At 42.8% G+C, this 23531-nt stretch overlaps 3 protein-coding genes across 4 annotated transcripts in view; 2 read left to right on the top strand and 1 right to left on the bottom strand.

The window, feature by feature from the left end:
• Positions 1-10567, top strand: part of LOC118360877 (FERM domain-containing protein 4B-like) — a 29983-nt gene extending 19416 nt beyond the window's left edge. Inside the window, exons 9-23 of one of the 2 annotated variants that reach the window (XM_035740386.2) lie at positions 84-149; positions 589-646; positions 789-875; positions 2785-2861; positions 2960-3098; positions 3199-3340; positions 3519-3652; positions 3932-4048; positions 5076-5304; positions 5415-5471; positions 5574-5844; positions 6513-7282; positions 7528-7666; positions 8669-8793; positions 9820-10567. In XM_035740386.2, the coding sequence (XP_035596279.1) occupies positions 84-149; positions 589-646; positions 789-875; positions 2785-2861; positions 2960-3098; positions 3199-3340; positions 3519-3652; positions 3932-4048; positions 5076-5304; positions 5415-5471; positions 5574-5844; positions 6513-7282; positions 7528-7666; positions 8669-8771 (2389 nt within the window). In that variant the 3' untranslated portion in view covers positions 8772-8793; positions 9820-10567. The remainder of the gene's footprint in view (positions 1-83; positions 150-588; positions 647-788; positions 876-2784; positions 2862-2959; positions 3099-3198; positions 3341-3518; positions 3653-3931; positions 4049-5075; positions 5305-5414; positions 5472-5573; positions 5845-6512; positions 7283-7527; positions 7667-8668; positions 8794-9819) is intronic. The other variant, XM_035740388.2, reaches the window with a different exon arrangement.
• Positions 10568-11093: 526 nt separating this feature from the next.
• LOC118360875 (leiomodin-3-like) lies at positions 11094-15115 on the top strand. Its single transcript, XM_035740384.2, is given in 3 exon segments — positions 11094-11591; positions 11969-12739; positions 12741-15115. Coding segments are annotated over 2 exon segments (798 nt in total). The 5' UTR covers positions 11094-11591; positions 11969-12356; the 3' UTR covers positions 13156-15115.
• Positions 15116-19100: 3985 nt separating this feature from the next.
• LOC118360876 (PRA1 family protein 3-like) lies at positions 19101-23422 on the bottom strand. The gene is made up of 3 exons (XM_035740385.2): positions 23205-23422; positions 22085-22302; positions 19101-20237 (listed from the first exon to the last, which is right to left on the bottom strand). The coding sequence occupies exons 1-3, from the start codon at positions 23381-23383 to the stop codon at positions 20059-20061; spliced, it is 576 nt and encodes a 191-aa protein (XP_035596278.1). The 5' UTR covers positions 23384-23422; the 3' UTR covers positions 19101-20058.
• Positions 23423-23531: the final 109 nt, after the last annotated feature.

The following is a 23531-nucleotide window of genomic DNA, read 5'->3' as shown; positions in this document are numbered from 1 at the left end:
TTCCTGAGAGGGAGGAGGGATGCAGCCCATAACTTCGAAGTTGAAGGTGTCATCATCATGCATTTTTACAATGTTTATTATAGTGAGGATCGAGTGATAGAGTACTACAAACAGCTGAAAGGAGTCTCCCGCGGACATGCCATAGTGCAGTGAGTATTGGAAAAACAATGATCCCACACACACTCCTGTTTACCACAAGATTGAAAACATCAGGCCCTGGCTATCTCTCAGTCTCTCTTTTTCTCTTTCTATCTCTTACTCCATTTCTTGCTCTCTGTTTTCTCTCTCAAATACTCACTCGTTACTCTCTTCTCTCTCTTCTCCCTCTCTTTTTTCTTCTCTCCCTTACTCTCTCTCTCTCTCTCTCTCTTTCTCACACTCTCCTTTCTCGCAGCCAAGGTCTGATAAAAATCAATAACCCAGTTCAGTTACTGTCTGGCCAGTGAATCATTGTGATTCACTGTAGGCACCTTTAACATATCATGCTCTCATTGTCCTGTACCATCTATAATATCCCTGGAAACCACCTTTTGGAAGTTAAAGAGTGATTCTGGGATGTTACTGTAACAGAAAATTATTTTATTTCAGGTATTTGACTCTAGTGGAATCCTTACCCACGTATGGTGTTCATTATTATGAAGTAAAGGTAATAATACAGTATATTGCATTATGCACACAACAGCTGTGCATTGTACTTATACATCCTAATAAATACAATTATAAATCAGATTTCTGTAAGGGAATGTGTGTATGCAGTTCAGTCATGAAACTATGCTTTTGCATTACAGGACAAGCAAGGTATCCCATGGTGGCTTGGGATCAGCTACAAAGGAATTGGCCAATATGATTTGCAGGATAAATTGAAACCAAGGAAGGTAAAGTTATTTGTTTGTTCCCATTTGTGTTATTCTCTGCTTACAGTATGGAGGAGTACAGGATTAGTTTTGCATGAGATATTTTATTGGCAGCATACAGTGGTTGTTTTGCAGTATAGCCTTTACAGGTAAATAGGAGATTCATTTTGCAGATAAGATGTCTGCCTGCTACTGTGGCATTATACCTGACAGCGCTAGGAGCTTCAGCAGGCTGTTTGAGGAAAGATGAAAATGTCAGTGATAAAGATACCTCCAGCACGTAGCACTATCATGATTCACTAACCTCTCACACACATTCATCACCTATTCATCTGATCGGGGTTAGGCCCTCAATACAACTGAAGGAGGCCAGACTTGAATATGTAGTTTATAACAACTCTGTGGTCAATCCTTTTAGGTAAACATTACTTTGGAGGCCTGTATTTATAATATTTATGTCTATCACTTATAACAGAGGTATGCCTGCTCAACTTCTACCAGATCAGTTGATACATGTAGATATATTCATCATTCTGAGAGTCCTACATAAAGTGTCAAGTGTGTAACCCACTCTTCTGGTTCAGTGGATGTTTTATAGCTTGCTGTTCTCCTGGACAAACACCAAGCTTTGTGGTCTGCCTCTACATGATCACGGTGTTAAGTTAATGATCTATGTCTGTATGAATTTGAACACGGAGAGAGAAGGAGATCTGGTTGGGCAGACATTTAGTGTTGGGAGGAGGGTGTGTATGTGATGTCAAAGACAGGAAGGCAGGGTACTGGGCGTTACCCTTCAGAGTGCTGAGAGTACCTGAGGAGACATGTTGGAAGCAGAGAAAAGGAGTTGTTTGAGCTTGACAAAAAGGATTAGAGACAGCATTACTATAGAAACAGGATTACTGGACCTCTACTGGTAAGAGATAAAGCAACAGTTTTACATATTGGATGTTGACAATAACATTTTGTTAAATGAAAAACAACTACATAATGATGATATCATGCTTTTTTATGATGTGATTTTTGATGGTAGCACAATTTGGGTTATTGTTTTTTTCTGTCCCTGATATTATGTAAAGGTACAATAGTGTTGGTAAATGTTACAGATAGGCTACAGAACTAGCTATAATAGGAGAGAGAGGGGTGGATTATAAAATCCAACCATTAGTTTGGGTCTGTAACAAGGCTGTAAATGCCTGCCTCGTGTGGCGAACCTAGACATGGTGATGAGTCATGCACCTCTGTGGATTCTTCATATCTTACTGTAAACAGTCAGCACCTGGAGGGGTTACTGAGCAATGCGATGAGCCATGGAAGCTGTTACACATTGTTATTTGTCTTTGTGGTATGCCCCTTTGTAGCAAAATGCTATTTACTCTGGACTAGCACCTGTATAATGATATAATGCTATCATAGACCTGACAGCCCTTGCGAGTTTCATGGTAGTTGAAGTTATAGTTGTGATTTAACTTACTTGATTAAAGGTTGCGGTTTGCTAGTTATTACATCATGGGATTGACTATGTGGGCATGTGTTATGACATAGCCAGGTCAGTATAAGGTCATTGTAATATATCTGTTGTGATTCATCATTACAGATGCTTATTATTTAATCATATACTTTAAATGGGTACATATAAAGGTGTCATATGAATGATTTGAGAGTTAAAGTTCAAGTAAATGTTTCACCAATCATTGGGGCGGCAGGTTAGCCTCATGTTTAGAGCATTGGTCTAGTAACCGAAAGGTTGCAAGTTCGAATCTCCGAGCTGACAAGGTACAAATCTGTCGTTCTGCCCCTGAACAGGCAGTTAACCCACTGTTCCTAGGCCATCATTGAAAATAAGAATTTGTTCTTAACTGACTTGTCTAGTAAAATAAAGGTACAAAAAAAAAAAAAAAAATCAGTTGTTTCTCTGTGTTTACCTGCATAGCTGTATCAGTGGAAGCAACTGGAGAACTTGTATTTTCGGGAGAAGAAATTTGCTGTTGAGGTGAATGACCCTCACAGGTGAGGGCAAGTCAAACTATAAATATTTATCACAACTACATTTCCTAGACAGCTAAAGAAGCTCTTCTTCCTGAGCCTAATGTATTTCCTCTAAACAGGCGGGCAGTGACCAAGCGTACATTCGGCCAGACCGGCTTGGTCATCCACACATGGTACGCCAGCCATTCACTGATCAAAACCATCTGGGTCATGGCCATCAGTCAGCACCAGTTTTACTTGGACAGGAAGCAAAGCAAGGTACCATGTCATATTATCTCTTTTTAGTCCTGACCTAATCAGTGTACCTGTGTTCTGTACCTTCATGTGTCCCTAAATTAATAATACCCTAATCCAACAGGGTAAAATAACTGCAGCGAAAAGTTTGGGTGATATTGCCGTCGATCTAACAGAGCATGGAGGAGGAACCAAGATAAGCAGACTAGGAGATAACCTAAAGCACAACCTCATTATGGCTAGCACTGGTAGCCTGGCGTCAACAGGTAGGTCAGCATTCTGGTTGCTGAAAGTCTATATTTAACTAAGTGTTTTAAAATACCTGTATAAAGGGCTAGGAATAAATATACCCTTATTTGTATGCACTGTGTTAGAAAAAGTACAACCAAAACTAACACATAGGCCTACGGTACATTTATAGTGTAAACAATGTCACCACTACAGGGTCTGCCGATTCAGCAGCGGACGAAGAGCAGAGAAAGGAGAAGATCTCTGAGCTAAAGAAGAAGGAACAAGAGATCCAAGACGTCTTGACCCAGAAAACAAAGGAGCTGAAGAAAATCTGCTTGCTGGAGGCGGTGAAAGGCCCATTTTTCTCTTGGACAATTACTTACATTGATTTCTGGAGGTGCTAGGCTGATACACTTCAGCAATTCATTTCAGTCAGGCAGGGTCAGTCAGTGAAACATCAGTCAAGCTACTGTACAAATTGCTTTAGTTTGGGCAGTTGAGACTATTGGAGTGAAACACTGTGTAACTGTACGAGCCAGTGTGCCACAGAGAGTGTCTGTTTCGTGTTTTCTCACATTGTTTTCTGTAAAGCTAACTGACCTGGATATTTTGTTGTGTGTTTCCAGGAGCTCACGGGCAAACTGCCAAAAGAGTATCCTTTGTTTGCAGGCGAGAGACCTCCTCATGTCAGACGACGCGTTGGAACGACCTTCAAACTGGATGACCTCTTCCCATACAATGAGGTCTGTATTGAAACTGCACTGTTCAGTATATGACATATATTTAGCTAACTAATCTAGGAACCCAGAACCAAATCTCATGTGTAGCACATGGGGATGTTTAAGCCGCGCGTACTGGCGGTAGAGAAGTCAGGCGCAGGAAAGCAAAGACTGTGTTACAACGGCGCAGTTTAATGATAAAAATCACTGTGACAAAACAATATATACAATGGGACAAAACCCCCAGACATAACGTGCACAAGCACTCACAATGAACAATTCCGGACAAGGACATGGGGGGAAACAGAGGGTTAAATACACAACATGTAATTATGTAATTGGAACCACGTGTGGGGAGACAAGACAAAACAAATGGAAAATGAGATCGCCGACCGTCGAACACCGCCCGAATAAGGAGAGGGACCGACTTCGGCGGAAGTCATGACAGGATGTGTGAAATTTACTCCTCAGCCTGAAGTGCCGTCATTTGCGCTGCCGAATTATTAACTTTTCGGTGGTGCCGAACTGGTAATACGCTTCAGGAGGGCGGTCATGCGTGCTAGCAAGGCAGAGGTCCTGTGTTCCAGCCTTTGTAGGAACCCAATCAGGAAGCTGTACCTGCTAAGCAAGCAGTGTGACGTCCGTTGTACATGTTGGCCTTGTTAAGTTTGTAACAGGACTAATATTTTGCAGAATATGACATAACATGAATTCCTCAGGGATTTGAATTTGGGGTTTTAGGATATTACTGTAAGCAGAGAAACACATATACTGTACACTGAAAAAAATAAAAAAAATTGTGTCATGAATGGAATGTGATGAAGTTAGGATCATGTCCTGTCCTGTTTCGTATGGATCACGTGTTGATGAGTTGCCTGATGCTTTTCCCAATACAGGCACAAACTACAAAATATTATGTTGTTGATATCACTACATTCTACTGTAATTTACAATTGGATATTGCATTTAAAGTGCTCAGTGGATATTGAAATGGATCTGCCATTCTCTGATGTAATAATGTCTATAATAATGTCTTTACTCTGATCTTTAGGACCCTTATCTGAGGAACCTGGAGAGCATGTTTGCTCTGCAGCAGAAGATCGTAGAAGCAGCTAAGAAGCTGGCCTCAGAGGCAGAGCTCTGTAAGACTGTGAAGAGGAAGAGGAGGAGGAACTGTCAGGACGCCATGAGGAAACTGCAGCAGGTTGAAGACGAGATGAACCAGTACAGAATCAAGAAAGGCAAGAAGCCTACCCAAAGAGCCTCTGTGATTATCACAGGTACTGGGGATAAAGATCGACAAACACATGCACTCACATTCCACAATATGACTTTATACATTTGTACTTTAATCTGTAGCCTATAATATACTTTCCTTCTTCTTCCCCAGATGAATTTATCCGTTTAGAGACCAGCTCCCTGTCAGATAGTCAGATTCTGGATGACGGTGAGTGGGACACAGAGTTCAGTCATACAGTAGCTACCTGACCTTTGTTGCACAGCTGCTTTACCAATCCCATCTGATCATGAGTTTTGTATTTTGGTCCAGATGACTCTGATGGTGCTCAGAGGCCCCGGTCACGGTCTGTCCAGTGCTCCCCTCAGCTCAGCCCCGCGCACTCCCTAGATCACCACAACAACAAGAGTCTCAACAGGTTAGCATTTGACGGCCAGGATGCTTCACACCACTACCACTCCAGAGAGGTGTCATCCGCACACAGCAGCCCCTACAAAACCTTACCCAGACCTTCACGGGACGCACGCAGCATGCCCTCCACCCCCGTTATGACCCGCAACGCCTACAGCAGCAGCCAGCTCAGGTGAGACCCTCCACCACCCCTCAGACCATGCCTAACCAAACTCTTACCCTCTCACCCCCACCCTGAACATTTATCCTATACTCTCCTACCTTACCTGCATCCCACCGTTTAACAGAAAACAATTGTTTATTTTATTTTACCGTTATTTTACCAGGTAAGTTAACTGAGAACACATTCTCATTTACAGCAACGACCTGGGGAATAGTTACAGGGGGATGAATGAGCTAATTGTAAGCTGGGGATGATTAGGTGACCATGATGGTAAGCGGGACAGCTTGGGAATTTAGCCAGGACACCGGGGTTAACAACATTACTCTTACGATAAGTGCCATGGGATCTTTAATGACCTCAGAGAGTCAGGACACCCATTTAACGTCCCATCCGAAAGACAGCACCCTACACAGAGCAGTGTCCCCAATCACTGCCCTGGGGCATTGGAATATTTTTTTTTTAGACCAGAGGAAAGAATGTGTCCTACTGGCCCTCCAACACCACTTCCAGCAGCATCTGGTCTCCTATCCAGGGACCAACCAGGACCAACCCTGCTTAGCTTCAGAAGCAAGGCAGGGTGGAATGCAGGATGCAGAAAACAATTGTAATTTAGTGTGCTGTACATCTGGATTTCTTAACCATACTATTTGCTTCTTTTGTGTGTGTGACTTTTGCAGGTCGGATGGGAACTCTCAGTCCTTCAGGCACCGCAGTGGGAGTCTGGAGTCACAGCAACGGCTATTAAAGGATACTGACTCAGAGAAGCCAGTGTTTACCCAGTCCCCTGCCCGCAGGAACAACAGCACAGAAGCCCTGGAGGATTGCTCCTCCTACACCAGCCAGTCCAGCTTGGACTACGCAGGCAACCCCCACTACTGCACCCTGGACTCTCGGACCCGCAACCATCAGCTGCACAGGAGGGTGGAGGTCTATGGTAATACAGGCAGTATGCCCAATTTGGTCCAGAACCATATCGGCTTTAGTGATACTTACGAGCCCCAGGCACACTACGCGCCAACTGCTTACTACGTGGCAGGCTACCCCTGTCCAGACATGGAGCCCTACTCCAACGGTGCTTACGTCTATGAGAACGAGATGGAGGGCCACTACAATGTCAACCCCTCCTACCAAGTCCACAATTATGGACACGAGCGATACAGGACCTACAGTAGTGATCGGGCGGACAGTCTTGCTCAGAACCCCTACGCTACCATGAGATTGCCCAGGACCAGACATGGGCCCCGCAATGAGCCCTTACAGAAGAACATGCAAAAGGCCATGGTGGCTGAGCACCTGAGAGGCTGGTACCACCGCAGCGGGGGCCACATAGAGGCAGGTAGAGGTCTGGCTGGGTATGACTACGATAACGGCTCTCAGCTCAGCCTTGGATACCAGACCATGCCAGCCCCCTTCAGCCACTCCAGCCGAACCACCTCCTACTCCTCAGGTAGTAGTTGATCCTGCTTCTCATCATACTGGAACAGGTCACCTCAGAAACCATACTCTGGCTGTTCACCCTCAGTAAACACAGAGGGACATGTTTTTATTTTTTATTAATACAATTCATACATTCCTAACATACTGTATGAAAATATTATTCCGTATTAATTGTTAGGATTAGGGTGTCATTCAATGAGACTCACCTTTATTTTTCTGTCTCTTTAGTGCAACTAAAAAGTGTTCTCTTTCTAGTTTCCTCATCCACCAGCACAGGAAACTGGCGCAGCCAGCTAACTGTGGGTCTTACAGACAATGATAACATGGCAGAGTCACCACAGCACCATCACCCAGGAGCCCATGGCACCTACAACCGGAGCCCCACCCATATCAGGTGAGTACCTACCACAGCCCCACACCTACATGTAGTCATCTATATATCCCACATGATTTTAGAGGAAATAGTAGCATTAATTGTGTGACCTAAACTAAGGGAAATAAATTGTTTCAATCAAGACCAGTCTTATGAGGGTTATTTAGCCAGCAGCATACCATCTTGCAGCCACTGCTGGCTTAAATATAAAGCTAAGCAGGGTTGGTCCCTGGATAGGAGACCAGATGCTGCTGGAAGTGGTGTTAGAGTGCCAGTAGGAGGGACTCTTTTCCCTGGTCAAAATAAAACATCTCAATTCCCAAGGGCAGTGATTGGAGACATTGCACTGTGTAGGGGTGGGATGTTAAACAGGGTTCCTGACTCCCTGTGGTCCCTAAAGATCTCATGGCACCTATCATAAGAGTAGGGGTGTCTTGGATAAATTCCCAATCTGGTCCTCAAACCATCATGGCCACCTAATCATCCCCAGTTTCCAATTGACTCATTCATCTCCCCTATAACTATGCCCAAGATTGAAGCTGTAAATGAGAATGTGTTCTCAGTCAACTTACCAGGTAAAAACATGCTTATATTTTTCTCCTCCCTATGCACAATAGCAGGTATTCTTGTGGATGTCATCTCTGTTGACTCTCTGTGTTTGCCTGTAATGACATTGAAACTCAGGACCATCCTAGCGTTCGTTGTCTCCACTTACCGCTATCCTTCCACCTGCTCTTAATACTCCTGCATCCTCTCCTCTTCTCCACCTTCATCCTGTTCCTCATGATTGGACAGGTCATTTTGGCTGTCAGATAGACTTTAAAATGTTATCCTTATCTATGAACAGTCTTTGATAGTAAGTGACATCAGTGTGTTTGGCCTGTTGGTGTGAAACTAAACCCCAATAACGAAGCAGTCTCTAATGAGTGTGGGTGTGTTCTTTGTGAACTGGTGATCTTTTCACTTTCTTCCCTTCTTTCTCTCCTTTCACGATCTGTCCATCCTCAATCCTCATGTACATAGATTTCCCCCAGAATGCAATGTGTTGAAGAGGTCTGATACGATGCCGGTAGATTCAGTAAAGATGTTTGGTGCTGTGGCCAATAGCGCTGAGGAAGACCATTAGGCAGCCATTCAAACACACAAGGGTGAGATGCAAATAGGCTGTGGTAGTGCTAATCCATTTCCATCAGTGCCACTGTTTTCAGTTTCCATCTGCGTCTCATCATTTGCCATATTGATCAATATAGTGTAGCTCATTTAGTGCCGTGAAAATCAAGGTGAAATCAATATGTAGACCATCCATTAAATGTACAGCCAGAGCAGTGGTAACACATTCTGCCAAGGCCCAATCCAGATACTTCTATCTCTTGGATGACCATGCCTTACCCGCTCGATCAAAGATTTTGCCAAATTATCTTGGTCTATTAGCAGGCTCACAAATTCAGTGTGGCTGCATCCCACTGGGAAGAAACGGATTGAATCAACGTTCTTTCCATGTCATTTCAACAAAATAATTAAATGTGATGTTGAATCATCATGGAAAACTGATTGGATTTTCAAAATGTCATCAATGTAAGGGAATTTAGCATTTTTAACCCAACTTTTAACCTAAATCCAATGACATGATGAAATGGTTTGTTGATTTCACATTGAATTCACATTAGTGGACAACTCAACAATTTAAATCAAAACTAGACGTTGAACTAACGACGTCTGTGCCCAGTGAAATGTGAAGCAAATGGTACATTACATCCTGTAGCTAGAATCCCCACTTTCACATTGTCTACCTTCACATGCACAGTTTACACACCACATCCTGCACATACTGTACCAGTAGTAGAATGTACCTACTTTCGCTTGCCTCTCATTAGTGTAAATTGTGATCTATATTAAGTGTAAAGTTCTAATTTTACATTCCTTATATTATTGCATGGAATGCTTGACAAGACAGTAGGTCATTTGCTTTTGTTAAACATCCTTCTTTTAACATATTTTTTCATGGTGTTTATCCCTGGTTTGTTCTGTTCCATTTCCATGCCTGTACAGTAGATTATAATCACAGCTGTTGCAGCATGCAGGAGGTTTCATGCAGTAATATGCTATCCTAAAGTATGGGAGTCTTTTATATTGACCTTGACTCAAATGTGTATGTTTTCATCTCTTTATTACAGGAGAATATTCATGGCTGGAAATTACATGAGAATCCACTGAAGGTAAGAGGACTGGAATGAAATCTGTCACAATGACCCTGACACTGGAAGCACAGACCTCTGGATGGATGCCAACTAACCAATCTGTATACATACTATGAAGCTTGAGAATGACTCTCCCATGTGCCTTGGATTGGATGGAGATCAATATTATTCAGGAAGACATGGATGTGGTGATGGCACAAAAGTTTTGCTGATCTGGAAAAGCAGCTTCATCATTGTGAATTTCAAACCTTGGGATATCTTTGACCCAAATATATTGAACCAATTGTATTATGCCATTATACATATTGTAAATCAACTTTAATATCTTTGTAAAACATTTAGGTATACATTTTGGAGTTATTATTCACAAAATGTGATAACAAAATAATAAACTAACCCTTCTTTAGTCCCAGGTTGTCAGTCCATGGACTGACACTCTCTCCTCTCCCAAGTATGAATCTGAATGTACATGTTTATAGATTATTATTATTTGTGAATGTGTTATTGTGATGTAAATTGCTTGCATGTGGAGAACATAAACTTTTGATAAGTAGGTTTTTTGTATGATGTAAAAAGATATGTCTGGATAACCCTCAAATAATATTCCTTTATTTGTTTCTCTACATATTTCTATATTGTCCATGTATTGTTTGTCTTCTCCTACTCTGAGTGAATATCTCCCATTTGGATTTGGGACATTAATAAAAAACAGTGTGAGACTTGATTTGTAGTGTGACCTCTTTAGCCCTGTATGTGATAAACAAGACGTTCTCAATTACATGCTACAGGGTGTCATACTGATAACAGGACATTCCCATTGAGTATAGCAACCCACTACATATCAGATATTCTCATTTATATCAGCTGTTCATTGTTGTGCATCACTTTAGGGAGATATTATTACATTTTTCAGGGAACTCTGGGGGATTGGGCGGAGCCCTCTACGCAGTGGACCCTAGGATTCCTCCCCAGGCTTGTAAAAAAACAATCCACCTGTTACTGTCTATCTCCCCCTCTTCCTGTCTCACAATCAACTGCCATGCTGCAAGATCATGAAGTCTGTTGACTCAAGCTGCTGAAAAAGGAATATGTTAGTATGACCCCTGACCCTCTTGCACCAAACATATTTTCCATGTGATCCTATGTGTTAATTATAGACTTTGTCTGAGGTGTGAGCAGGCCATTTACCAGCTAGAGCCAGTAGCACTGTCCACTCAGATCTAGAACTGTTCAGTTATTGTGGATATACTTTTTACCCTTTAGGTTGATTGACAAACAGATTATTTTGTCAAACGACTTCTAGATGGATATGTCCAACCGAAGGGACCTGGGACATGGAGGACATAAATGAGGAAGACATTGATGAAGATGATATCCTGGCTAGCTTGTCTCCTGAGGAGCTTCAAGAACTCCAGAAAGAGATGGATGTTTTAGCTCCAGACGAGAGAGTACCGCTTGGTCAGAGACAGAAGAACCAGAAGAAAGAAAAGCCATCTGCAGACTCTGATGATGAAGACATCGATGAAAATGACATCCTGGCAAACTTGTCTCCTGAGGAGCTGAAAGAGCTCCAGAAAGAGGTGGACGTTATAGCCCCAGATGAGAGGGTACCTGTGGGTCAGAGGCAGAAAAGCCAGACAGAGAAGGTTCGTTTGACCACAGGGGCCTGGTAGATTATCTGTACTGGGAGAAGGAGTCCAAACGCATTCTGGAGGAGGAGAGGATCCCCGTCACTACTGCCCAATAAGGTAAGGGACTACATAATCAATGGTCAATATACCGTAGATATAGCCTTCAAATAGGGTGGCTGGTAGCCTAGCGGTTAGAGCATTGGGCCAGAAATCAAAAGATAGCTGGTTTGAATATCTGAGTCGACAAGGTGAAGAATCTGTTGATGTGCCCTTGAGCAAGGCACTTAACCCTAATTTGCTTCAGGGGTGCCTTACTACTATGGCTGACCCTGTAAAACAATACATTTCACTGCACCTATCTGGTGAAACATCTTAATATATCATACTGTATACCACTTTAATTATTATAACATTATAAACAAACAATTAACTGACTGACTGTATGTTCTACAAGGCTAAGTTTATTAAATGATTGTACTACTTGTCTTCATCAGAAAACCATGGAAGAGGATGCTGAAAAGAAAGAAAATGCCGAACACATGGAAATTGTGTATGAGGTGCAAGAAGAAGTCATTGAGGTGGAAGCTACAGATGGTGTTGAAGGAGAGGAAATTATAGTGGAGGAAGAGGATGAGGATAAAAAGGACCTAAACTATGAAAGGGTCATAGGAAAACATGAACATCCAGTGAATAAACATTTAAATGAGTCATTGGATGACAATAGCACAAACCCTGTATACACTACCAGTCCCTTGCAGCCCCCTCCAGAGTTCACCAACAAGAAAGAGGAGAAAGAGACTGAGAGCAGAGAGCAAAAAAAGAGCACATCACAAATAACTGAGAAAGTAGAAATGAACACCACAGACTCCTGAAGTAACAGAGATGACTCCAGAGGAGAAGAGGGCCTGTTTTGTCCTGGAGAAAGAGGTGAGAGTAATAAACAAGCTAAAAATTCCATCGCTGGCCCTTGGCGAGGGCCTAGGTGGCCTTGATGGGACCAAGAAGACATCAAGACCCTCAAGGAATGAGACAAACCTGGACACCACCCTGGATAAGATCTGCAACAACAACCCCACTATCACAGATGTAAACCTGAACAACATCGAAAACATTCCCAAAGAAATGCTTATAGAATACGTCAATGCCTTGAAGAAGAACAAACACGTAAAAACCTTTAGCATAGCCAACACCGGTGCAGACGAAAACATTGCCTTCACCCTGGCCATCATGCTGAGAGAGAACCGTTTCATCACCACACTGAACATAGTCTAATTTCATAACAGGGAAGGGCATCATCGCCATTATCCGCTGCCTACAGTTCAACGAGACGCTCACTGAGCTCCGCTTCCACAACCAGAGACACATGCTGGGCCACCACGCGGAGATGGAGGTGTCGCGCCTGCTCAAGGCCAACAATACCCTACTGAAGATGGGCTACCACTTTGAGCAGGCAGGGCCTAGGATGGTGGTGACTAACCTACTGACCAGGAACCTGGACCGCCAGAGACAACAGAGGAACGAGGAGCAGAGCAAACAGCAGAAGCAGGAGCAGAAGGAGGTGTTTGAGATGTATGAACGGACTCTGAACCTGCCCCCGGGGCTGCTGGCGATGCTTGGCTACGTCCCTCCCGAAATCCCGCCCTCATGCCGCAGCTGCCCAAGGGTCCACAGAGTCCCATAGAACCCAAACCAGAGCCCTCCTCCCGAGTCAAGCAGTCCAACACTTCTCCACAGTATCAACACAAGCAGATTTACCACACTCCACAGTGCAACCCCATTCCACAACAACCCCCCAGCATGGACTCGTCTGGTAAATCTCTAAGAGACATCCAGCTGAAGAGGACCCCCAAAAAGCTTGACCCTTTTCTGGATCTGGACCCAAGGGACGACAGGAGAGAAGAGAGGCTGAATGTCCAGCCCAGGAAGACAACAGGAAAACAGAGGGGTACCAGCATTGATGAGATGGTAGAACTGAAGGCCACTCTGAAAGATGTGATGAAGACATTAAAGCCTGTTCCTCGAAGGCGGCAGCCACTCAAGGTGGATGTGACACCCCATGATGAACTGCTTAACGAGATCAAAAAGAGCAATGTGGCCTATCTCAAAGCCGTGAGTTCAACTGATGATTCTCAGATTAGCACAGGGTCACTAACAGACACATTGTTATCGAACTTGATCTGACCAGCCTTCACAGTGTTTAGTCAGACGTCAGAAGTTGTCTGATTACTGCTTAAAACATTTTTTTGTAATATAAACTCAGCAAAAAAAGAAACTTCCCTTTTTCAGGACCCTGTATTTCAAAGATAATTCGTAAAGATCCAAATAACTTAACAGATCTTCATTGTAAAGGGTTTGAACACTGTTTCCCATGCTTGTTCAATGAACCATAAACAATTAATGAACATGCACCTGTGGAACGGACATTAAGACAGACAGTAGACAGACAGCTTACAGACAGTAGGCAATTAAGGTCACAGTTATGAAGATTTTGGACTAAAGAGGCCTTTCTACTGACTCTGAAAAACACCCAAAGAAAGATGCCCAGGGTCCCTGCTCATCTGCGTGAATGTGCCCTGGGCATGCTGCAAGGAGGCATGAGGACTCTCTCTCTCTTTTCAACCTCTCTTTCGTGTCGTCTGAGATTCCCAAAGATTGGAAAGCAGCTGCGGTCATCCCCCTCTTCAAAGGGGGGGACACTCTTGACCCAAACTGCTACAGACCTATATCTATCCTATCATGCCTTTCTAAGGCCTTCGAAAGCCAAGTCAACAAACAGATTACCGACCATTTTGAATCTCACCATACCTTCTCTGCTATGCAATCTGGTTTCAGAGCTGGTCATGGGTGCACCTCAGTCACGCTCAAGGTCCTAAACGATATCTTAACCGCCATCGATAAGAAACATTACTGTGCAGCCGTATTTATTGATCTGGCCAAGGCTTTCGACTCTGTCAATCACCACATCCTCATCGGCAGACTCGACAGCCTTGGTTTCTCAAATGATTGCCTCGCCTGGTTCACCAACTACTTCTCTGATAGAGTTCAGTGTGTCAAATCCGAGGGTCTGCTGTCCGGACCTCTGGCAGTCTCTATGGGGGTGCCACAGGGTTCAATTCTTGGACCGACTCTCTTCTCTGTATACATCAATGATCAGCTCTTGCTGCTGGTGAGTCTCTGATCCACCTCTACGCAGATGACACCATTCTGTATACTTCCGGCCCTTCTTTGGACACTGTGTTAACAACCCTCCAGGCAAGCTTCAATGCCATACAACTCTCCTTCCGTGGCCTCCAATTGCTCTTAAATACAAGTAAAACTAAATGCATACTCTTCAACCGATCGCTACCTGCACCTACCCGCCTGTCCAACATCACTACTCTGGACGGCTCTGACTTAGAATACGTGGACAACTACAAATACTTAGGTGTCTGGTTAGACTGTAAACTCTCTTTCCAGACCCATATACTACCCACCATTGCGACCTGTACGCTCTCGTTGGCTGGCCCTCGCTTCATACTCGTCGCCAAACCCACTGGCTCCATGTCATCTACAAGACCCTGCTAGGTAAAGTCCCCCCTTATCTCAGCTCGCTGGTCACCATAGCATCTCCCACCTGTAGCACACGCTCCAGCAGGTATATCTCTCTAGTCACCCCCAAAACCAATTCTTTCTTTCTCCTTCCAGTTCTCTGCTGCCAATGACTGGAACGAACTACAAAAATCTCTGAAACTGGAAACACAATCTCCTCACTAGCTTTAAGCACCAACTCTCAGAGCATCTTACAGATTACTGCACCTGTACATAGCCCACCTATAATTTAGCCCAAACAACTACCTCTTTCCCAACTGTATTTAATTAATTAATTGATTTTGCTCCTTTGCACCCCATTATTTTTATTTCTACTTTGCACATTATTCCATTGCAAAACTACCATTCCAGTGTTTTACTTGCTATATTGTATTTACTTTGCCACCATGGCCTTTTTTGCCTTTACCTCCCTTCTCACCTCATTTGCTCACATTGTATATAGACTTGTTTATACTGTATTATTGACTGTATGTTTGTTTTACTCCATGTGTAACTCTGTGTCGTTGTATCTGTCGAACTGCTTTGCTTTATCTTGGCCAGGTCGCAATTGTAAATGAGAACTTGTTCTCAACTAGCCGACCTGGTTAAATAAAGGTGAAATAAATAAAAGGACTGCAGATGTGCCCCAGGGCAATAAATTGCAATGTCCGTACTGTGAGATGCCAGCGCTACAGGGAGACAGGACGGACAGCTGATCGTCCTCTCAGTGGCAGACCAAGTGTAACAACACCTGCACAAGATCGGTACATCCGAACATCACACCTGCGGGACAGGAACAGGATGGCAACAACAACTGCCCTTGTTACACCAGGAACGCACAATCCCTCCATCAGTGCTCAGACTGTCCGCAGTAGGCTGAGAGAGGCTGGACTGAGGGCTTGTAGGCCTGTTGTAAGGCAGGTCCTCACCAGACTTCACCGGCAACAACTTCGCCTATAGGCACAAAACCCACGGTCACTGGACCAGACAGGACGGGCAAAAAGTGCTCTTCACTGATGAGTCGTGGTTTTGTCTCACCGGGGTGATGGTCGGATTCGCGTTTATCGTCGAAGGAATGAGCTTTTCACCGAGGCCTGTACTCTGGAGCGGGATCGATTTTGAGGTGGAGGGTCTGTCATGGTCTGGGGCGGTGTGTCACAGCATCATCGGACTGAGCTTGTTGTCATTGCAGGCAATCTCAATGCTGTGCTTTACAGGGAAGACATCCTCCTCCCTCATGTGGTACCCTTCCTGCAGGCTCATCCTGACATGACCCTCCAGCATGACAATGGCACCAGCCACACTGCTCGTTCTGTGGGTGATTTCCTGCAAGACAGGAATGTCAGAGTTCTGCCATGGCCAGCAAAGAGCCCGGATCTCAATCCCATTGAGCACGTCTGGGACCTGTTGGATCAGAGGGTGAGGGCTATGGCCATTCCCCACAGAAATGTCTGGGATCTTGCAGGTGCCTTGGTGGAAGAGTGGGGTAACATCTCACAGCAAGAATTGGCAAATCTGGTGCAGTCCATGAGGAGGAGATGCACTGCAGTACTTAATGCAGCTGGTGGCCACACCAGATACTACTGACTGTCGCTTTTGATTTTGACACACCCTTTGTTCAGGGACACATTATTCCATTTATGTTCGTCACATGTCTGTGGAACTTGTTCAGTTTATGTCTCAGCTGTTGAATCTTATGTTCATACAAATATTTACACATGTTACGTTTGCTGAAACTAAACACAGTTGACAGTGAGAGGATGTTTATCTTTTTGCTGAGTTTATGTATTGTGGAACACTCTTGAACTGGAGAAACTTAGTCCAATCAAACTTGTTCGCTTTAACCCATATTAGACACACGCTAGCAAATATGTACACCAGATTTATAGTGTGAAATTCAAATGATGTGATATATCTGTGTATCCTCCACTGCCAATCAAAGCTTTCTCACAGCTGTTTCTTTGCGTAACGTATTACTCCTACAGGTGCCGCTCCCCAAAGAATTGGAATCAAGAGAAACCAGTCTCTTCTTCAATCTCTGAGGAATTTACAACATCAGGCTGTGTTTGTTCAACATGATGTGTTTAATGTCTTCCACTTGTAACAATAGTCTGCCTCAGTTCTCATGGTCAGGCAGAACAAGTTTTGTTCTTTGAGGTTTGGAAGAACTTTTATGGTATTTGGATATGAGTCTACAGCTGGAAAATGCACCATAGAATGTGCCTCATAGGTATAAGTAGACTCAATGAAGACTGTCTAAGAAAAAAATAATTATATTTGTTTGTGTAAAATTCCATGACTTTGTACAGCCCCAAAACCATAGTACATCCTCTACTGATGACTTGGATCTTTCATATATGGGTTTTTAAAACCACTATGGTGTCTAACTGCCCTTTTCAATATAGATACAGCTGAACACCATATACAGAATATACAGTATACGGAGGCACCATGGATTCAATCCGTATTACAAAAGATCTACGTCAAAATGTAAAGGTAATTTCCGATTGAGCCGACATATGCAGCCTTCACTGTGAATGCAGTCTCACAAGAACATTGCCTTTCTGGGCTCTCCTCAATCTGTATTGCTGAAGTTCAGCATTACAGCATGATTGAAATTTAAAGGCAATGTTCCCGTGTTAGCAGAGACTGCATTCATGGTAAACGCTGCATGTGTCAGCTCAATAGTAAATTACCTTAACATTTTGATTGCGCAATCTGTAACGCTTTAGCAATACAGATTGAATCAACCCCTAAATTTCAATGAGCTATAATGTGGATCTTCCGTGATACTTTAGCGATACGGATTGAATCCAGCCAGTCTTTTACTGTGTAAAACATTGTGGATCAGTCGTTCAGGGACTGGAATAATAACTGTATTGACATAAAAAATCTGTGTACATACAAAATGTTTCAGATGTCAATCTTTCCTTCATTAACATACATTTGTATGATCTTCGGGTTGTGTCATTCCCTATTTCTTCTAAGTTGAAATAGAAAATAACTCTCCACACCTTGTTATTGGATTTTCAACATTTCAGAACCAATTTTATTTTTGTAAAATGTTTTTAAAAAATGTAATTAAAAAAATAAAGACAAATGGCATGGACACATTTATTGGCAACCCAGAGCTAGTACTTGGTTGCACCGCCTTTGGCCAAGATAACTGCCAACAAATGCTTCTTGTAGCCATCGATGAGCTTGCTGCACCTTTCTACTGGCAATTTGTCCCACTCTTCAGCAGCAAACTGTTCTAATTATTCAATGTTAGACGGGTTCCCTCCACCAACGGCTGTTTTCAGATCTTGCCATTGGTTATGGATGTGATTCAGATCTAGTCTCTTCGCTGGCCACCCCAGAACAGTTCAGTGTTTCTTCTTAAACCACTCTTTTGATGTGTGTTTTGGGTCGTTGTTTTTCTGGAAGACCCACAACGTTCAACAGAAACAGTTTTTGGACACTGGGTTGAACATTGGACTACAAAACACCTTGATAGCCTGGTGATTTTATGATGTCTTGCACACATTCAAGGCCCCCAGTACAGGAGGCAGCAAAGCAACCCCACAGCAGGACAACAACCCCAAACACACGTCAAAAAGCACCCAGGAATGATTCAATAAGAGATGCTGGACTGTTCTGGAGTGGCCAGCTAAGAGTACAGATCTGAATCCCATCCAAAACGCATAGCGAGATCTGAAAGCAACAGTTGGGGGAGGGCATGAGGGCATCCCTGAAACACACATATTTACACACGTTAAGTTTGCTGAAAATAAACACAGTTGACAGTGAGAGGACGTTTCTTTTTTTGCTGAGGTTATGTATAAAACACAGGAAATCATGTTTTTAACTGCACTGGGTATTTAATTCTGGGATCTGAACAGCGTCTTAAAATCTATTTAATCGTTTTATATGAATTACCAATGGTGATCCCTGGAATTGGATAAAATGGATTGGCATTTTAATATGACAAAAAAAAATCTCCAAACATCTGGGAAATACAGGAAAATACAATCAGAATCCCTATTTTCAAATACACAACAGAAATACACCAAACATTCATAATGTGTGTAATATTTAATAGTACAGAGGTAACATTCTTGCACTAATATTTTTTTCCATCAATACTTTGGTGCCTTACCCTGTCCTTTTTGTAATGCAAACATTTGTTTTCTGCATGCTTTATGCTGAATACACAAGTACAGAAGATTTGGCGATAAATGAAAGCACAACTTTAACATATACAACATGACTTATTCAATTAATAAAGCTGCATTTGCCATTCATTTTCCCATATTGCATAACTATGATCTGATAATGTTCATCTCAAGCCCAACCCACAGGGTCTGAAGTAACAAGAGGGACATTATTGCTACTTGTCAATAAGCAGTCACTGGTCCAGTGAATATAAGGGGGAGCCCAGCGACACCAGTTCAGCTTAAGAGAAAATACAGCGATGATTATTTTTCTGAGGTAGCAAATAAATTGGTTCTGATTGATTAAATTCTTTGATCTAAAAAATAAAAAAAGATCATTAAAAATGCTACGCTACTGAACACAATTGGTTTAACATGCAATAGTTGCATTCTGGCATGCAGCTTTTTTTGTTGTTGACATTGTACACGCACGCTCAAAAGTCAAATGTGCCTGGATACATATTGCAATTACATAACGACATGTGTATTGTGTATTTATTTGAATGTACACACAACATACACAGGAATGCTCATGCCTCATTTCATTGTGCCAAGTGCCTTTCCCCCAACATCTGATCCATACACGACAGTACAAATCTTTCTGAAATGCTCCAAAGAAAATCAGGGACTGTGACACAAAATGTACAAAGGTGTTTCAATATAACAAAACAAATGGAGTGAGAATGATAAATAGGGGGAATGCGACAACACTGATATTATATGGGGTACAAATCAACACACTTGAATTTGGTGTTAAAGGAAAAAGCAAACCATGTTGAATTTAATCAGAATGAGGTTGCGGGTGCCATTTTGGCTCTCTCCCCTCAATCCTTGTTTAGCTTTGACTCCAGGAAGTCCTGGATCTTGTTGATCTTCTCCTCCTGTTGGTCTAACAGATCCAGGATGATGCCCATCGGGGACTTTTTCATGCCCACTCCCTCCATCTTATTCTCCAGTCTGTTCTTCATGTTGCGCAGCCTCAGAGACGCATGAACCAGGATCACTATAGGGAAGAAAGGCAGGATTAGTTTCCTACCCATTCAGGATATGCTATCCTCAATGGAGATTCCCATGGTAACATGTTCCCATTCTGTCAGCTGGAAACATGTTGTAAAAGTGCACAGGTGTGCCTTACTCTTATGCAGCTTCAACTGAGAAGGATCATTATTTTCCAGGTATGTTATGAAAAACAATTGACTAACAGGTTAAGGAGAGGCATCTTTACTTCCCTCGCCAGATGCTGACTGCATGATGTAAGCCAGTAAATGTAGTGGAGTCTATAGTACAGACAGTACAGAGCAACCACGTCGGCAGCCACAGGACAGCCCTCTTGGGTTAGCCTGTGTCACATACTGACTGCCTCCTGTTTTTCCACCACAATGTTAGTTGTTGCCTGTACTTTTCTCAGAACCACCAATTGCCCTAAACATTGTGTTCTGTAATGTGTATTTCAGAATGTAGCAGTTTGTCTAGGCCAGCACTTCACATCTCCAGTCTACTCCAACACCATACACTTTTGTTGTAGCTCTGGACAAACTCACCCGATTCAACTTAACAAGGTCTTGATGATTAGTTGATAAGTTGAATAAGGTGTGCTCGTCCAGGGCTACAAATAAAATGTGTACTGTTTGGGGTACTCGAGGACTGGAATTGGGAAACACTGGTCTAGGCTATTTCTTTTCAAAACAGTGGCACAAGCATTCTCCATATTAAACCCATACAATTAGAGAGTGTAGTTAAATAAAGGTTCAATAAAAAAAATCTAAATACAATCTGTTTGCTCCATCTTCTGGGACTCATCCCCCATGTTTGCACCTACCCCATTCATAGACGCTAACTGCTTTAGCATCTATTGACGATAGTATCTAGTGACCAGGGGACTTATGTTAAGAGCCCAGACTCTTGCTCTAAACATTAACACGCATCTCTTGCGTTGCGGCATCTTTCATATCAGCCAGAACATTTTTTACAAAAAAAAGATTCAATTACTACACAAAAACAAACAAAAAGGTAGGGGCGTGGATCTGGTGCGACCATTTGCCTCATGCAGCGCGACACATTTCCTTCTCATAGAGTTGATCAGGCTGTTGATTGTGGACTGTGGAATGTTGTCCCACTTCTTTTCAATGGCTGTGCGAAGTTGCTGAATATTGATGGGAACTGGAACACGCTATCGTACACTTGGATCCAGAGCATCCCAAGCTTGCTCAATGGTTGACATATCTGATGAGTATGCTTGTTGCATTCATATTTTTGTCCAGTGTATATTAACTCCATGTTTTGTATGAGATATGCCTCTTGCATCTGTGTGGGCGTGTTGCATTGAAATGAATAGTTCCTGCAAAGATGCTGGGAAGTGCTAGATGTGCGGCAGCTAAGATGGTGAGGAACAAAACATGGATTTCATATTTTTGAGGGGGTTCCGTTGATTTTTGTAGAACCACCTGCAACTGGGAACTGACATTTCTAAGATACTTCTTACACCAAATCGAAAATTAAGAAAGTATCATCAAGGACAGGTTAGTTGAAAAATCTATGGTGGCAGTTTGTATGGGGCTTTCCTGTAACAGCCAGTAATGGACACCAAAAATCTTTGGTTATATCACATTATCTTGCATACAATATGTAGCTAGTTTGCACCATATTCCAATGGAGTTACCATTGGAAAAGGCCTGGAAGCTAGGATAAATCTGCATGCTAGTTACTGTGTGCATACTTGTGCATTGTGTGATTATCAGGATTCTGACCCTATGGGCTGAATTCCCAGACACAGATAAAGCCTAGTCTTGTACAATGATCTTAATCTGTGTCCAAAAAGCTGGCCCTATGAGTGTAGAATTTGAGACTCACACAGCAAGGGAAAGGTAATTCCGAAAATGAAGACCATCACTCCACCACACAGTGACAGCAGGAAGTAGCTCGTTCCCATAACAGCGATGACAAACAAAGTGGGGTTCTTCTTCTTGAAGTTCTTGATGAAATTCTTGTTCTCTCCTGCCCACACCGAGCACGTGAAGACCAGAGAGACCACCGCACCGCCCAGAAACATGCCAAGAGGGTTCAGAAACCTACACAACAGAAGGGAAACACAGATTACACAACCTCTAAATCCACTCAAACGCTATACATGGCAATGCGAAACAACAATTGGGGCTCTAAAACACAATACATGTAATGATGAGCACAACCTGGTGGCTGGAATAAGATGAACACCTTTACATTATTTATTTGTTTTTATCTGAGCCATTTTCTAAAATAATATAACTTTCAAGCTACAATTTAGTAATTAGGACGCATACAAATATGTTCCTCAGGTATCTTATCAATTGTATTAATAGCATACTTTGACATGGATCAGTGTGTGGCTGAGATAAGGACCCAACAGCTGGGACAACTTGCAGCATCCACGTGTTGTCATTGTCAGGTCGACTCAAGAGTCTATTAATAGAAAATAAATGTGACAGGAAACTCATCTCTGACTAATTTTACAGAGTTCAGTTTCGTACTTGAGTACCTTTTTATATTTAGAGTACCATTTATGTTAATTTCAAAAGAGAAAAAAGGTACTCAAGTACTCAAATGAAAATTAGACTATAGAGAAATTGGTTACTATTAGCCTAAGGCCTACACTACCTTGTAATTACTATGTTCATCATGGCTCCCATGATTTAAAAAAAATGTCACACAGTTGCTGGCAGCTGATTCAGGAAAAGTGGTGCAATGACATTTGTTTTTAGCAGGCCAACTACAGTAGCTAATGCCAGACTCCATTCCAATTCCATGACTGGATCTCTTATTTTGTCGTTGCAGTAATATGAAAAGGTATATAGGGACTGCGCATTGCTATGAATAAATGCCCACGACTGGCGCGTGGATCGGATGGCAGGCTAATCAAAGAAACTAGTTATCTGGCTAGCTATAGCAGCTGGGTAGATAATGCTAGGAAGCTCGCGCTGTCATGATGACTTACCCCACAATCAGGAAAACCACTATGGCCACGGCGAAATAATTGGTCTGATAGTATAACAAGTTGCTGATCACCCTGTTGTTCCATTTAGCTAAATCTCCGAAGTCGGGTTTTGCAAATCGATCAGCTCCTGGAAAGAAGTCATCCCATGGTCTAAGTGGTGCAAGCTCCATACTCGCCATCTCTTGAGTTTCACTGCGCGAGTATTTTGACTGATCAGCTGATCAAATCAGTTATCGTTCTTAGCAGTTCAGCTTCTCGCGAGAGTAGGACACGCGCAGTAATGTTGATGGGAATCAAAATTACGTTGCGCTTCACCCTAACAGTCTA

This window comes from Oncorhynchus keta, chromosome 28 (genome assembly GCF_023373465.1).
Source record: "Oncorhynchus keta strain PuntledgeMale-10-30-2019 chromosome 28, Oket_V2, whole genome shotgun sequence".
NCBI classification, from domain to species: Eukaryota; Metazoa; Chordata; class Actinopteri; order Salmoniformes; family Salmonidae; genus Oncorhynchus; species Oncorhynchus keta.
This window is presented reverse-complemented; position numbering and strand designations above follow the sequence as displayed.